Below are 18,155 nucleotides of genomic sequence, written 5' to 3' on the forward strand. Positions count from 1 at the left end.
ACTGTTTTTAATTATTAATAATTCTGTACCTACAACTGTGTATTAACTTAGTGACATTTTTTAAAATTAATAATAGATGAGTATGAATGTAGCAGACATGGGAAAAATTTTAAATTATTAATAAATAGAGTAAATAATTTTAAAAAAAATATTTATAAAAATGCACTTATTAATTTCAAAATTTTTCGAACGTGCATTTTTTAAAAATTTAATTCTATTAATTTTTTACTCTATTTATTAATAATTTTAAATTTGTCTGATGTCTGCTACATTCACACTCATAGTAATATTGATGATTAATATTAACACCGGCACACAAAAAAAAATAAGTTCTCTGTACTTTTGACGGGACCGATTTATTCCCATGTATTTTGACCCGCTGAATCTGAATCCGAGGTCCGTTTAACCCGTACACCCTCAGATTTTTAGAAAACTTTAAAAAACCTCAAAACATCACAAAAATCGACCGTTTATTAAATTTATAAATTTTCTAAACTCTAACTAAGCATGATTTTTATGTATTTCGGTCCTCCACATACTAACCTGAAGTTTATTTAAAACATTAGCCATATAAAGTCTGAGTAAATTCCAAAAAATTGCAAAAAAGCAAAAAAATTCGTAGTATTGTGATAAAAAAAATTTTATAGGGCTATATAAATAATTATTTTCATGTATGTTTATCTGTCACATATAATTCTTGAACATCCATGGCTCAGACATCCCTAAAATTTTAAATAAATGGCAAAAATTCCCAAAAAATCGAAAAAAATAAAATTTGGTATAACAAAAATCAATTTTTAAATCGAAATAAATAAAAGAAATCATATTGATCGATCTGTGATATATATATAAAAAATATTTTGGCCTAAAACATAAAACAATTTTAATATGCTTCGAAAAATCTTTATAGAAACGTTATTTCAATATTAATTCGTTCTCCGCTTATATCTAACCCTTTTGTCTTCAAATGTCCTACATAAAGGTTTTCTCTTTCGTTTCCTCATTTCTTCAGGTAGATCTCTCTGTAGTGTCCAACAGTGATCTGCCATCATATTGACATCCCACTTACCTTGATAACGTTTTTTCATTACACTGATGTCCTGATGATTGATATACAACTATGATACTTTAGGTTGCTTAATGAATTCCAAATTACACTATTTACATTTTCACCTTTCACACTTTCCTGAAAATCTTGGTGACTATAGTGAAGAGCAAGGTGAAAGATTCCATCAGGACATCAGTGTAATGGAAAAACGTTATCAAGGTAAGTGGGATGTCAATATGATGGCAGATCACTGTTGGACACTACAGAGAGATCTACCTGAAGAAATGAGGAAACGAAAGAGAAAACCTTTATGTAGGACATTTGAGGACAAAAGGGTTAGATATAAGCGGAGAACGAATTAATATTGAAATAACGTTTCTATAAAGATTTTTCGAAGCATATTAAAATTTTTTTATGTTTTAGGCCAAAATATTTCTTATATATATATCACAGATCGATCAATATGATTTCTTTTATTTATTTCGATTTAAAAATTGATTTTTGTTATACCAAATTTTATTTTTTTCGATTTTTTGGGAATTTTTGCCATTTATTTAAAATTTTAGGGATGTCTGAGCCATGGATGTTCAAGAATTATATGTGACAGATAAACATACATGAAAATAATTATTTATATAGCCCTATAAAATTTTTTTTATCACAATACTACGAATTTTTTTGCTTTTTTGCAATTTTTTGGAATTTACTCAGACTTTATATGGCTAATGTTTTAAATAAACTTCAGGTTAGTATGTGGAGGACCGAAATACATAAAAATCATGCTTAGTTAGAGTTTAGAAAATTTATAAATTTAATAAACGGTCGATTTTTGTGATGTTTTGAGGTTTTTTAAAGTTTTCTAAAAATCTGAGGGTGTACGGGTTTAACGGACCTCGGATTCAGATTCAGCGGGTCAAAATACATGGGAATAAATCGGTCCCGTCAAAAGTACAGAGAACTTATTTTTTTTTGTGTGCCGGTGTAATTAATTAATTAATTATTGATATCCTTAGCGTTCCTGAAATACGGTAAAAAACCGAAATTTCGGTGAATTTACGGTAAATTACCATAAAAAACCGTAATACCGTAGTATTCCGTATTGCTACCGAATTTTGCGGTAAAATTGCGGTATCCCACCGAATTTTCACGTAAAATTACGGTAAGTTACGGTAATCTACCGCAAAAATTCCGAAATGGGTATAAAATTCTTTTACGGTAAGCCTACCGTATTCTTACCGTAAATTTTTTGTCTGCCACCGTAGAATACAGTTATCTAAATGTATTTCTGTAAATTTGGCAAGTACTTAAAGTTTTACTACAATTTAATAACTTTTACCATCTGGGACTCAAAAATAAAAGGCTAGAAAAAATGGCTAAATCTACCAACAAATAAGATAAACATATCTTAGAAAATCTACTACAATTCAGGTATGGATTAAATTGGAAATGCTGTGAGAAAAATGGACACAAAAAAGTTGATGTACTAACATTTTTCACTTTTATTTATTCATGGTGTCCAAAAATTGAAAGTATAGAAAATTTAAAGCTCACAAACCAATAAACGGATGTTTATGCAAGATTATTATGGTTGTAGGAAATTGAACGCTATACAAAAAAAATCTCTTATTATTTTGTGATAAATCCAACTGTTTAAAAGTTATTTGAGCTTAAAGTTAAGTTTATAGTGAATTTTGAGATCTTTTTATTTTTCCGGCAAAACTATCAGTCTTATCACAAAATGTCATAAAAATTTTTTTGAAGGTAATTTTATTCCTTCCAAATTATTACGAATAAAGTTTTTCGAAATTCTGCGTTGTTTTCTAGTTATTTTCATTTCAATGTCGAGCTCTTAAAAGCAATCAGAAAACTATTTTTTTAAGTTTTTCTTTCTTTTAAGTTTCATACATTTGAATTTGCCGGGCTATTTTGAGACAGCTGAAACTTGAAACACGCTCCCTCGTGGGAATAGCTGAAACTTGCTCCCTCGCCAGATAATCAGCCATTAGATTTTCTGCGCAGTGTCTCCTGTTCATTTTATAAGCGTTACATTATTAAATAATTATCATTGTGGATTTAAATGATAAATCAATTGATTTCAAATAATTGAAACATGAAAATTTATGTTATGTGATTTTTTACATTTTTTGCGTGAGAATATGCTTAACAAGTGATTATAATAATCATTTTAATTTTTGTTTATGACATGCTGAGTTTATTGGTTAAGTTTAACGTTGTTGTAAGAAGTTAGGAAAAATAATCAAATTCGATTTATTACGTGCTATTTACAAGAATTATTTTATTCTTAACTTGAATTTAAATTTTTCTAATAAATTAATTTATTCTAAACTTAAAAGCCAGATTTATAGCAAATTTCTAGATTTTTTTACTTTTCTGGTGAAACTATCAGGCTTATCATAAAATGTTAGAGTGTCTTTTTTGTACACAATTTTATTTTTTACAAATTACCTCCAATAAAGTGTCTCAAAACTTCGCATTGTTTACTAGTTATTTCCATTTTCATGTCAAGCTCTTGAAATCGATCAGAACACTAATTTTTTTTAAGAGCTTGACATTAAAATGGAAATAGCTAGAAAAAATTGCGGGATTTTAAAAAACATTATCGGAGATAATTTTTAATGAATAGGATTCTCAACAAAAAAGATTCTATGACGTTTCGTGATAAGTCTGATAGTTTCACCGAAAAAGTAGAAAGATCTCGAAGCTTCCTATAAATTGGACTTCAAGCTCCAATAACTTTTAAACAGATGAATTTCGCAAAATTTACGGTACAATTACTGTTCCTGTGAGCATATCTAATTTTACGGTATTTTTCGATATCACTACCGTAGTTTACGGCAATGCCACCCTAATCAAGTACGGTAATTCTACGGTAAGTTCCGGTAAACTACGGTAGATTCCGCGGAATTTTCCGTGATTTCCGCGGAATCTACCGTAGTTTACCGGAACGTACGGTAGAATTACCGTACTTAATTACGGTGAAATTACCGTAAACTACGGTAGTGATACCGAAAAATACCGTAAAATCAAATCCGCCAGGGATTTACTATTTTTATTATTTACATATAGAAATTTATAATTGGACAAATTTTAAAAAATATCGCTGTGTATAAATATGTTAAATTTGACAGTTGTAGGTTAGGTTACTTCACTATTATGATTATTACTTTGTTTCTATCTCTTTCCAACATATTTTATCTCTTTTTAATGGTCTACAATGTTGCCAGCTTGTACGAAAGATAATCAACGCTAGCTAATTTGCCGAAAAAGTTTATCTTTTTAATTAAATATATAGGCGAACCTTTCTAAGCTCCGGACTAAGTATTGTTAGTCATACACACTTAGCTTTTATAACTTTTTTATGGCAAATTTTATGCCCTATGAAGCTTTATACTCATTCTTTTCTGAAAAAATTTTTCAACACTGAAAAATCGAGTTGAAACCGAAAAAAAAGTTTTTCCATGTTATTTAAATGGATAATCTAATTGAAGCTTCTAATTTACTTAAAATTTTTTTTTAAGCGGGAATATTTTTTTCTATAAATTATCAGTTTTTGAGGTAGGGCAGAAAAAAAAGTATCACCCAAAAACGAAACTCCCTAATGTATATATGTATGTCGGAGATAAAAGAATAAAATGGGATTTTTCCAATGGGACGAGAAATTCCCAATACTTGAGACTAGCTTATATGGTAGCAATTAAATAATAAAATTCAAGTTCTAGTTGTTTACAACTTAAGCCGATAATGTTTATTGGGGTAGGATTAGGCTTGCTGTGACATCTGTTCACCAGACGTAGCCACGGTCACAGGATACATATAGTAAGACATAGAGGACACGATTCTAAGAAAAGAAAGTACTAGAAGTACAATCAAACTAAGACTTTCTAACTGGCTTCGTAGCGTAGCGGTAAGGCGTCTATTTCTCGCGCGTAGTTTGGGAGGGATGCTGGGTTCGAATCCTCCGTAGAGCAATTGCGACTATTCAATTTTTAACCAAAAACTGAGCATGTTAGGATTATTTATCAAAGTATACTAGATAAGATATAAGTATCCCAATACTTAATACAAAAAAAACAGAAATGAAATAAAATTTTTTGAATTAATTATTAGTGAAATAATTAAAGGCACTATTAACTTGATTCAGATTATTATTTCTCTAGAATCAATGCAATACAGCAATTTAAAATAACTCGATGTTTTATTAAAACAATTGCAAGGACAGTTAATACGGACCTAAAAAAATATTACTTTAAACACTAAAATTCAATTGCTTTAATAAAATTTCGACTCGACTGAAAATTTATATTTTTAATAACCTTACAATTTATTTTGAGTAAAATTGTAAATGAATTTATATGAAACAAAAATCATTATTGTATCAACAGCATCAATGGCTTGTTATATCAAAAATTACAGAGTTAATTCAAACGACTTGAACCTTCCCTTAACAAACTCTTACTTAGAGCAAAGAATATTATTAAACGTAGAGGGGGGTAGAATCGCTTCACGCATTTAGCTGTATCCAAATGCACGGAGTACTTGAGCCAAACGAATCTAGTTCGAAGTCAAGATTTTTTTTTTACAGTGGAAAAAAAAAGAGAAAATATACATACGGGATTGTCCATACAAATATGCCATCAGTCATCAGTTTCAATTAATTATAAAAAAACAATTAGAGCTACGATTGTGAATGACGAAAGGGATTATCTGGACGAAATTCCAAACAAAATAAAAAAAAAACAAGTCCATCCAGTGAATGGTTCGAGAGATATCGTGTTTATATCTGGACATTCTAATAAATAGACCAATTGACGTCCAACCAAATTTTTTTTCAATCAACTTTTTTTTTTAATAATATATTCAAAAAGATGATTTTAAATTATATTGAAATAGCTTATTGGAATGTCCTTTTGACATTGGTGCATTTCTTTTCTTGTTTAAGTACTATACAAAATTAGTGGAAATAATTTAAGTTGAAGACAACCCTGCTTTGACATTTGGCGACAGTAGAGCACTACCTCTCTGCTTCACGTTCGAGGTGTGCTAAAATCCTACTAAAAACAGATTCTTTATCAAGAATCAAACAAATACACGTCCAATATTCATCACTTTCTATCTATAATATTATTGTATTAAAATTGAAATCAAAAAAATTATCAAATATTCAACTGAGGTGCTCTATAACTAAAAGGAAATTTTTTGTTTTTAATGTATCAATGAAAAAAAAACAATCGAATGTACTTGGTGTGCGATAGCGCAAAATATACATTACTTATTGATAGTCATATCTTTTAAATGTTTCATATTTAGATCATATTTTGAATTGACCTTAACTGTGGACACTAAGTACATTCAAATACTTTTATTTCACTCGTACATTTTCAAAAAGATTTTATTATTCTTCTGTTTCAACTGTACAGCATCCTAGTTACTGAGTAATTTTTGTTATTTTAATTTTTTTTATTGAAACAATAATGTTACAGACAACGAGTGATATATGTTTAACGTGTACTTGGTGCAATTTTTTACAGAGAATCTATTTTTGATGAGTCGCGTTTACTATGAAAAACGACGGTCTATTCAAAACAGTTTAATTGAATAATAAAAATAACAGATGGACGAATTTAGGGTTTAATATTTTAGATTTATCAACAATGATCATTGTGAAATTGTCATACGAAAATTGTTTATGATGATATTTTCTCATTAGTTTGCAAAACCATAATATCATTAGATAAGATATTATTTGAGAGATCTTACATTGCGACCAACATGTTTGTTTGGGAAAAACTAGAAGCAACAAGAGTACTATGACTATAATGACTATAATTGAACTGTTTGAGAAGGGCAGTTCAAAGTTCTTCAACTTCCTGTATTCAGTACGAAATATTCAACGTATTTATTCAAATAGACGTAATAGTACCTTTGTTTGGGAAACACTAGAAGCAACAAGAGTATTTGGTTTATTGTTCCCTTTTTCATCAGAACCATGAATTTGTTGGAATGTTTTCAGTTTTTCTATTGCTTCTCCAAGATGATGTTCTAGTTTATCATTTCTAGCACGGACTTTGTTAACTTCGTATTGCAAATCATCCACTTGATTTCTTAATTCAGCTGTGAGAGTATCTTTTCCAGTAATGGTGTCTTGCAATTCTGACATCTACAAAATTTATAAATTTTTAGAACAATTACAATACTAAATGTCAATAATTCATGAGAATATACTTTTAAAGACATTGCGTGATATTTTTCATGAAGCTGAAGATTGATAGCTTGTAAATTTCGATTTTCCGCTTGAATTTCAATGTTAGTTTTTTTGACAACTTCATCTATTGGTGGGGCTTCTTTAAATCAAATTTTAATTAAACAAATATAATAAAAATATTCTTAAAATTACTAAATTATACAAGTTTTCATACCTTCATTATATTCGCCTTTTAAAGCAAGAGTTATTTTTTCATTTCTTTGTGACAAACGATCAAACGTCTGTACGACTTTAGAAACCGCACGTTTCGATACTTGTACTCGGTGTGCCAATTTATCATCCAATTCTTCTTTATCCCAAGACGATAATTGCATTAAGAAAGATGTTGTTGCTTCGGATTCATCTGAAAAAAATCGGAAATTAGCTAAAGTTTATTCTTACTGAATTCAAGATTATTAATTTACTTTTGTTTTCAGATTCATCGGCAGTCTCAGCATCGAATCTTTGAAGTAATACGCGAATATCTTCATTCAACTGATTCCAATAACGATTCACAACATTCAACACTGCATCATCTTGCGTTTGTCTTTTTTCAAGTTGTTCTATTCTTTGTCGTAATTCAGTTTCTATGCGATGCCGCTGTTCTAACCTCTGTAAAAAAAGAAAGTTAAAGAAAAGGAATTTAATTTGGAAAAGTGCATACCATCAGGTTCAAAAGTTAAAATTTAAAGTTTTACCTGAGCGAGTTTTTTGTTTTGAAACTGTAGGACTTTCATATCCATTTCTTCTAAAGTAGAAACTGATCCAATTATTATAGGCTCGAATTGTACTTTTTTGATAGGCGGTTGAGACATTGACTCACCGCTTTCTGCAAAACGCTTCGACATTTCTACGGTCGTTGATAAATTCTCTGAAAACTATTCAAAACATTTAGTTAATAGAAAGAGTAGCACTTATTTTTGGTGACTACTAATTACGCATGTAACAATCTTGTTCAATGCTTGAGCAAGCCTGTTTCCAAGTTCGATAGACGTTAATGTCTTTTCCTACCTATATGTCTTGCTGCAGATACTTGTGGCCAGATTTCAATAGCAAGTCTAGTTGCAAGCTTTACGCAAGAAATTCGTGCCAGATTATAACTCGATTCTGGAGGAAGACTATACTTGAAAATAGTTGCACATGTCTTGCTCAAAATCTGCTCAAGACTCAAAATTGCCCTTGAGCTTTGAGCAGATTTTGAGCAAGTCATGCGTAAGTACCTGGCGTAAGTTACTAGTGCAAGAAGTGCGCCAGAAACTTTTCAACTGTACTGTATCAAAGATATCTTCAATAATCTTGTGTACAATGCCTTAAACAAGTCATGCATAAGTCTTGATGACGATTTCTTACTATATGATCTTGCGCCAGACTCATACGTAGAAAAAGACACTATTGACTAGGGGTTTTGCTCAAGGCACTGGCACCAGAATCTTGCTTAAGCATGTGTTACTTGGGTACTGTCTTTTCAATCTAAATATCTATTATCAAATAGATGATCGATAAACAAACATCGTGTAATGAAAATCCTACCAAAAACAGATTCTTTGTATAAAGTCACACCAAGTACACATTTAAAATTTTTTAAAAGTAAAAAAGAATTATTATTTACAAAAAAAAAAGTCAAATCGAAAAAGTACCAAGTGCCTAATATGATTCAAAATCACGGTGAACGTTTTCATAAAATTTCAAAAAAAATTTAATAGCAAAATTTCAATGTACTTAGTGTGCGTTACTAAATGTATTCAAGCATAATTAGTTTCTAATAAAATCAAAAGATGTTCTGTTTTTTACTATTTTGTAAGCACACTAAGTACACTAAAATTTTGTTATTCAATTTTTTTGAAATTTTATGAAAATGTTTACCATGAATTTGAATTATATTAGGTACTTGGTATTTTTTCGATTTGACTTTTTTTTTTTTTTCGTAAAAAATAATTCTCTTTTACTTTCAAAAAATTTTAAATGTGTACTTGACACGACTTTATACAGAGAATCTGTTTTAGGTAGGATTTTGTTTTTGTAGTGTTATTATATTTTTAAAATTTTGGTATCATTTGACGCATATTTTATTGTTTGTCAATAATAAAGTATTAATTAGAGATAACTGTACGTATTTTCAATGCAATTACTAAGTAAAAATGATACTATCATTGATCTGTACATTAAAATAGAAAGATCTGTACATTAAAATAGCTAGAAAATTATGTAGAATCCGAAAAATCTTTATCAGAGATAATTTGTAGAAAATTTAATTGTCTACAAGAGAGGTATTATAACATTTTATAAGTCTGATAGTTTCGTCGGAAAAGTATAAAGATCTTGAAATTTACTATAACTCGACTTCAAGCTCCAATAACTTTGGAATAAATAGATTTATCAAAAAATGAGAAGAGACGTTTTTTGTAGAACGTTAAATTCTCGACAAAAATGTATCCTAGGCTTATCTTTACAATGTGCCATTGCCGAGGTAAAAATTCCAAACTAAAAATTTTTTTTTCCCATGTTATTTAAATGGGAAATCAAAAATCGCGATAAGCTACCTCTAATACTTGAATTTAAGAGCTGATCTGGCAGAATTTATATTTTGTCATATACTATCGATTTCTGGTGGTGCCAAAAAAAAATGTTTTTCGACACACCCTAATATATATTAGGGTGGGTCAAAAAAATCAACTATTTTTTTTTTTACACGTGTCACGGAAAAATGGGTTGCTAGACACCTTAAAAAAATTTTCACCGAATGTGAGCTCTTAATTTTAATAGGAAAATTCTCCGCATCGCAGTTTTTTATTTTTTTTTTCAGTCCAATAGAAAAACATTCATACCTCATCATTAATTAATTACACAGATAAATGTACTTAAAGAATTTCGTAGGAAATTTAATGCTCTACAAAAAAGTATCTTATGTTTTTTCCGTAAACCTCACCATTTGAATGATATTGAAGATTCAAGTTTGATCATTTTAAGACAAATTTCATTTTTGTTTATGAATTTTATAACTCGACAATAAATGACTATTATGAAATGCGCAATATAAATTTTGGTAGTAAATTAACTGTTCTATAAAAATGGTGTCTTATGTTTTGGCGATTAAACTAAGCGTTCAAAAGATATTCATCATCAAACTTTTATGTGTACTGATTTTAAGAGTTTTTGATTAGATAATCGAAAAATTTTTATTTAAGGAGGTTCGACCGAAACTAGTGAGTCAAAGTAGTGTTTGAATTTTTGCGTTTGCTAAATTCCCCTAATAATTATAAAAATTCATTATTTTAATTTATAATAACATAACGAATTCATAAACTGATATTTATTACTTATTTAATTAAAGAAAGTAATGAAATTACTTGGTTATTTTTGACTAATATGATTTAATAAAAAGATTCGGCAACAGCGCGTTTTAACTTCTTACACATCGATATTCAAATTAGAGCGGGAAAAATTTATTTCTAATCTCGTCTCTTTTATTAATGTATTTCTATCTTTGTTTTTTCTCTCAGCTACTTCCGCGACGTTGCCAAACCCTCAATAATATGTATCTCTGTCGATGAACGAGATTAAATAATAAAGTTCAACTTCAATTATTTAAATAATTACAACGATAGCACGATATTGTTAAAATTTTATCATATTCTAAAAATATTCAAGTTTATGGCATGTGGTTTTTTATTTCTTAAACTTGGGAGGTTAATAATGAAAAAAATTGAATAAGTCATGACGGAAGCTTGTCCGCCATAAAAGTCTGTGTATAAGAACTTTAAAAACGTCATTTTTAATCTTTTTTTCTAAAAAAATAGACGGTGGATCATATTCAAATTTTGAGAATACATAGATGAAGTACTTTTTTACATTTATACTAAGTTTCAAATCTTAAAGTTGGAAAATTTTTTTTACATTAGATTCGGTTGAACCTCCTTAATTTATAAGTTTTGAAAAAATTTACACGAATTTTGATTTTTATCAACTGAGAAACTTCAAAATATTTTTCAAGTTTTTTTTTTATGTGTAAGTATCTGTGTCTACATTTAAAAAAATAAATTGTACATTATTTATCGCTTATAGTTAATTATTTATTAATAAAAAAAGCAAAGTTTTCATTACTAATATATTATGATAGGTTTCAGTTTTAGAGGAAAACAATGTCCAATTAGTTATAAAAAAGATTTTTATTTCAATTTTTAACTGAGTTATTAATTTTTAAACAATTCTTTGTTGCAAGTAGGGTAATTTTTTCAATGCTCTTTAACAACTTGCAATAAGAAATAAAATACAAAACCAAAATTTTCTACAGAAGAAAATTTCCCCAGGACAATCTCCAGCTATAGTAGAAAAATTTTTAAAGACGTTTTGAAGACGTTATCAAAAAAAACATGATCGTGATTTCTAGTGATTAAAAATAAAATGTTTAGAATTATTGAAAAAAAATTTTCAAAAATTTAGAAAATCAAACTCAAATAATGCTTATATTAATCACAAAAAATTAATTTTGTATGGAATTCTTAAATTAAATTAAAATTTTTCGATTATCTAATCAAAAACTCTTAAAATCAGTACACTTAAAAATTTGATGATGAATATCTTTGGAACGCTTAATTTGATCGCCAAAACATAAGACACCATTTTTATAGAGCAGTTTATTACCTACCAAAATTTACATGAAATGCACATAAAAAAAATAGTTTTCTGATCGATTTTGAGAGCTTGACATTAAAATAAAAATAACTAGAAAACAATGCGGAATTCGAAAAAACCTTTTTTAAAAATAATTTCTAGGGAATAAAATTGTCTACAAAAAAAGTCCAATAATATTTTGTAACAGGTCTGATAGTTTCGCCGGAAAAGTTAGAAAATCTCAAAATTTAATATGAATCCGACTTTAACCTCAAATAACTTTTGAACAAATAGATTCCTCAAAAAATGATAAGAATCTTTTTTTGTTGAGCATTCAATTCCCTACAAAAATATGCCTGCCAATTATTCCTATGACGCATCGTTAGCTACTTATAAAAATCAGAAGACGTAAAAAAATTGTTTTCATGTTATTCTTATGGAAAATAGAAAAGTGCGATAAGGAACCTCTTAATGTTAATATTAAGAGCTCTAATTTTCACAAACGTCTTTTTTTATCTAAATGAAACTTTTGAACCTGTTTCCAAGATAAAAAAAAATTTGTTATTTTTTGGATCACCCTAATATATATACGATATAACACGCGGTTCTCCTACGATAGCGTCCACATTCTACACCGATCTTGATGAAATTTTTTATCCATATTATTTAGCTAAAGAGCTCGATTCAGTTCGAAGAAAAATAGTATTGACACCTTGGGTAGTAAATAAGAAAGCCTCAGATCACATGTTTGTTGACCTCGGCTTCGCCTCGGTCATACATGAGATCTGAGACATTTCTTACTTTACTGCCCGAGGTGTATAATGTACTATTTTTCACATCAGCTCAAAAGTTTCTCTATGGTATAAAAAAACTTATCGCCAACGGCCAGCTTGATATTTCGATTCTACGAGGCTCTCAATCATTTTATGTTTTTCCATATAAATAGTACGTGAAAAATTTTTTTTTCGTTTTCTTCAGTTAAAACTACGAAAAATTTTTTTTTCCGATTTTAAGGCACATATCCTTATAAGAAATTCAATTCTCTACAAAAAAGCTTTAAAATAGTTTTATCGTAATTCTGGTAGGTAAAAAGTTATCGGGCTTTGAATACTCGCAACTAAGTAAATTCTAAGGAGAATAGTTATAACGCAAAGGATTGCGAAAATTGGCAGTACTTATAGATAATTTATTAAATTTTTATTATTCTGAAATAATTTTTAGCATTCTGGAGTAATTTTATAGTGACTGCAAGATTCATCAATAAATTTATTAAACTATTGATAATATAATACACACTATTTTTTTTTCAATTATAAACGGTGAATTATGAACAATTTTTCAGAGCAAGTTTGTACTATGTATGTAAATAAAATTTTATTTTTTGCACATGGAAAAAATATAAATTATATAATCAAATCTATCGTAATACTAAGTATCTTCTGAAGTCATATCTGATCAAATTTTTTTTCGTTGCGGGTATTCAAAGCCCGATAACTTTTTGCCAGTTAGAATTACGATAAAACTATTTCGTAGCTCTTTTGTAGAAAATTACATTTTCTATGAGGATATGTGCATCGAAATAAGAAAAATAATTTTTTTTCGTAGTTGCAACTGAAGAAAACGAAAAAGAATTTTTTTTTTCATGCTATTTATATGGCAAAACAAAAAATGATTGAGCGCCTCATAGAATTGAAATATCAAGCTGGCCTATGGCGAGAACTGTTTTTTTACCATACACGGAAAAAACAATATAGTAGTGGCAACTGTCTGGGATAGTACCGAGTACTTTCTGTAAAAAAAAAAATTTCAGACAGTACTGTATGCTATCTAGACTGTATCCACTACTGTCCGGGATATTACTCAGCAAATGTTTTTTTTTTTGGACCACTCTAGTATATATAAACTTATATTAGTCAGGTATGATCAGATCTAGTTTTATATAAGCGTATGTATGATTATATACAATAGACCGGTTCAAAAAAATCGACTATTTTTATTTTTTTTTTCAAAACCCGCAGTGAAATATCTTTCTAGTCATAAAAAAAGAAGCCTGTGGAAACGGGAGCTCTTAATATCAATTTTGAAAGGTCGCTCATCGTAAATTTCTATTTTACGTTTAAATAACATGGAAAAAAAAACTTTTTTAGTTTGGAATTTTTCACCTCGGCAATGGCTTATTGTACGAATAAGCCCAGCATATATTTTTGTAGGGAATTTAACGCTCTATAAAAAAAGTCTCTTATCATTTTTCGACAAATCCATCTGTTCAAAAGTTATTGGAGCTCGAAGTCAAGTAAGAGTAAATTTTGAGATCTTTTTACTTTTCCGGCAAAACTATCATACTTATCATAAAATGTCATTTAATCATTTTTGTAGAAAATTTTATTTTCTACAAATTATCATTGATAAATTTTTTTTAAATTCTGCATTGTTTTCTAGTTATTTCCATTTTAATGCCAAGTCCCTAAAAAAATAGTGTTCTGATCGATTTCAAGAGCTTGGCATTGAAATGAAAATAAATAGAAAACAATGCAGAATTTGAAAAAAATTTATCAATAATAATTTGTAGAAAATAAAATTGTCTACAAAAATGATTGAATGACATTTTATGATAAGTATGATAGTTTTGCCGGAAAAGTAAAAAGATCTCAAAATTTACTCTTACTTGACTTCGAGCTCCAATAACTTTTAAACAGATGGATTTGTCGAAAAATGATAAGACTTTTTTTGTAGAGCGTTAAATTCCCTACAAAAATATATGCTGGGCTTATTCGTACAATGAGCCATTGCCGAGGTGAAAAATTCCAAACTAAAAAAGTTTGTTTTTCCATGCTATTTAAACGTAAAATAGAAATTTACGATGAGCGACCTTTCAAAATTGATATTAAGAGCTCCCGTTTCTACAGGCTTCTTTTTTTATGACTAGGAAGATATTTCACTGCGGGTTTTGAAAAAAAAAAAATAGTCAATTTTTTTGAACCGGTCTAATATACAATTATATATAATTATACATAATTATATGTAATTGCATATATAATTATATATACTCTATATATAATCATCTATAACTGAAAATAGTTAGGCAAAATCATTTTTTCCCGGGATGTTATTTGAGTGAAAAAAAAAATTACGATTAGCGACTTCTTTATATTAATATTAAGAGCTCAAATTTCAACAGGACTTCAATTTTGGTATCCTCCACTAAAACTTTAAGGAAATTCATGAAAAAGAGAACAGGCGTTTTTTTCTGGCCCACTAATATATATACAGGTTCATGCATTCATATAATTGACGCGACAACAGCAAGGACAGTGGTCATCGTTTCATAATAACAAGTATAACGATTCGAGTTTACACCAGGTCTTTTAATGTTTTTTTTTTTTTTCATTTTCTGAAATATATATCATCTAAACGAAGATACATACATACGTACATACAAATTTATTTATTTTTGAAAATCGATGAAAAACGTCTATCATAAATAATACATTTCTAAGGTTAGGTTAAATAGAAAACTGTTACCTTTATGCTAGCGATTAACTACTCGTTAGATTTTCAAAGTAGTAACTCCAAATTGAAATTCTTTATATTCAATTTAAAATAACACATATCACTTCCTTAAATTATAGAAAAAATGAAATTCTCTTTTGCTGTCACTGTACCAAGTAAGGGTTTGAGTGACTTCATTCCATCAATTTAAATCGCCTAATTGTAGCAAAAAATATAAAAAAACAAATTAAATTGATAAAGTTAATAATAATTTATATAAAACTTTTATGTTGACAACAGAGAAAAAGAAATTCAATAACGCTGAATATTACGACGATCGAATATTATATGATAAAGCTCTGGGGCCTGAAACTCAATATTATTTTGAGTGTGTCTTACTATTCGAAGAACTGATTTTGAAACCAACATTATGACAAGAAAAAAAATGTCATTTGTCTGTTATGTCCTGGGAGGTTACTAGGATCGGAGCTGACGCCACCTCCTGGACAGTGGGCAGTTCGTTGTCACGCGGGACCAATTTTGAATTTGAAAACAGTGATAAATTTATTGTTGACTATGATGATGATGATGATTATGATTATTATTTAATAAAATAATGATATTATGGGTAAGAATAGATGTAATTGATAGAATAACTTTTATCTGAAGACTGAGTTTTATTATAAAATGTAGATAAGATTCGATCAGTAATAACAGTTGTGCTCGTCAATAGTTCTCGGAGAGAAGTGAAGTTACATCAGACGGCAGAAAGATCTCTGACTCTCCACTCTTCGACTTCTCCCACCATTCTCATACTCATACACATACTTATGCAATATATGTACTTATACATATCAACGTTCTTTCTAATTATATACTTATACATTCGTACTTTCTACTAATACACGTACGAGATATGAGTTTACACATCTACGTTCTTTATTTATCCGTTCTATGATTTGACTCATTACTTATATTATTTATATTCCATTTTCCTACACTTAAATACAATCTTTTAGTTAATTATTCTACGTTTAATTATTTAGTACGATTGACATTATTATTTATCATGAAACACCATTATAATTATTCTAATGCTATATTTTTATATTTCTATTAATTTATTCATTATACAAGTCACTCTTTATTTAATATGTATATATATTAACAATAATAGTTGAGTTCTTGTGATATGGTTTTCATTTATAAGTAACATTTATTTATTAAATATATCCTTTTCTTATTTGTTTATAGAGTATGCATTTGTTTATAACCATATTTACTGTTAACTATAGAACAAGGGCCTATTCATGATTTTTATGCGTGTGTTTTGTTTAGGTTTTAACTATCGGGTGACAGGAAATGTTCCAAAACCACTCAAACCGTATTTATATTTCTCTGAATACAAAATAAAGATTTATTTATTTATTAAAAGTTTCTTATAATAAAAATATATAATTTAATAAGTATGTGCCACGAAGATTTATTATTAAAATTATTGACTAAATATTGATAAGACGCAATAAGTGTTGTAAGATATTAATATATAATTTCAAATGAAATTTAAATGCGCACCTATTTATGGATCTCAAGTTTACTAATTAATTAACAGGTGGAGGCACCTGAGGCCACTAAGGACATAACATATTCTTGAGAATCAATTGTTTTGGCTCTGTTGGCAGAACATACCTAAGCGGCGTTGTTGTCTTAATCCCTTAAAAGCACAGTGTGCTTCAGCAAAAATTTACTTTACAAAAGTTTCCTTGAATTTTTCGTCAAATGTCCGTCAACTTCAGACTTTTCCGTTTTTGACGACAATTTATATGGGGCATTCCACGCCAAATCGACCACTTTTGACCCCGACCCCTTTCGATTTGGCTGAAAATTTTTTTTCCTTTTATACCCCATTAAAATCATTTTTCAGAAAATTTTCAAATTTTATTACCCAACCCAAAAAAAGTTATGAATTTTTCAGAAATAAGGCTTTTATTTTATCAAATAGCTATAACTTCTTCAAAAATTGACTAATCGGGACGTTTTTTTTTTCAAAATTTTTGTCATTAAATGTACTTTTCGAAACAAAATACGAAAAAATTTTATGATGATAAACTCTATGAAATTTTCGGCTTTTTTGAAAAAAAACCGTGATTTTCTTAAAGTTCGTCATTTTTTATTTTTTTTTTTTATTTTCTCAAAAAAAACTTCATTTAATTCTGCAATTTTTCCCGCCAATCCTAGAGTGGGCCGACTATTCCTTCTATTTTTTTTTATCAATTGAAAAAAAAATTTTTGCCCAGTTGGGCTTATTTTACAAAACATCAGTCTGGAAATTTTTGAGGACTTAAAGATGACGGCCGACTTTGAAGAATTGAGACGGAAAAATTTATTGAAAGTGGTAATCCTCGAAAAAATTTGCATTTTTTTCAAAAAAGAAAAAAAAATAGAAGACACTTACAAACAATTTTATTGTAACTTTTTTTAAAAACTAGACCTGAAAACAAAGAAAATGAAAAAAAAATTGCCATTTGTTTTATTTTCGAACAAGTTACAGGCTTTTGAAATAGCGATGGACGTTAGATTTTTTTTTCGACAGCCTGTGACATGGTCAAAAATGAACCAAACGGCAATTTCTTTTTTCATTTTCTTTGTTTTCAGGTGTAGTTTTTAAAAAAAGTTACAATAAAATTGTTTGTAAGTGTCTTCAATTTTTTTTTCTTTTTTGAAAAAAATGCAAATTTTTTCGAT

At 28.6% G+C, this 18,155-nt stretch overlaps 1 protein-coding gene across 3 annotated transcripts in view; it reads right to left on the reverse strand.

The window, feature by feature from the left end:
- The window catches only part of LOC130669431 (E3 ubiquitin-protein ligase Bre1), an 80,440-nt gene extending 64,616 nt beyond the window's left edge, over positions 1-15,824 (reverse strand). The window contains exons 1-6 of one of the 3 annotated variants that reach the window (XM_057472339.1): positions 15,444-15,824; positions 8,009-8,188; positions 7,736-7,922; positions 7,486-7,674; positions 7,292-7,395; positions 6,990-7,226 (exon numbers count right to left, since the gene is read on the reverse strand). In XM_057472339.1, the coding sequence (XP_057328322.1) occupies positions 6,990-7,226; positions 7,292-7,395; positions 7,486-7,674; positions 7,736-7,922; positions 8,009-8,158 (867 nt within the window). In that variant the 5' untranslated portion in view covers positions 8,159-8,188; positions 15,444-15,824. Of the gene's footprint in view, positions 1-6,989; positions 7,227-7,291; positions 7,411-7,485; positions 7,675-7,735; positions 7,923-8,008; positions 8,189-15,443 lie in introns of all 3 variants that reach the window. The other 2 variants (XM_057472338.1, XM_057472337.1) reach the window with 2 other exon arrangements.
- Between the last annotated feature and the right edge of the window lie 2,331 nt (positions 15,825-18,155).

The sequence above is a fragment of the Microplitis mediator genome, chromosome 6, assembly GCF_029852145.1.
Source record: "Microplitis mediator isolate UGA2020A chromosome 6, iyMicMedi2.1, whole genome shotgun sequence".
NCBI lineage: Eukaryota > Metazoa > Arthropoda > Insecta > Hymenoptera > Braconidae > Microplitis > Microplitis mediator.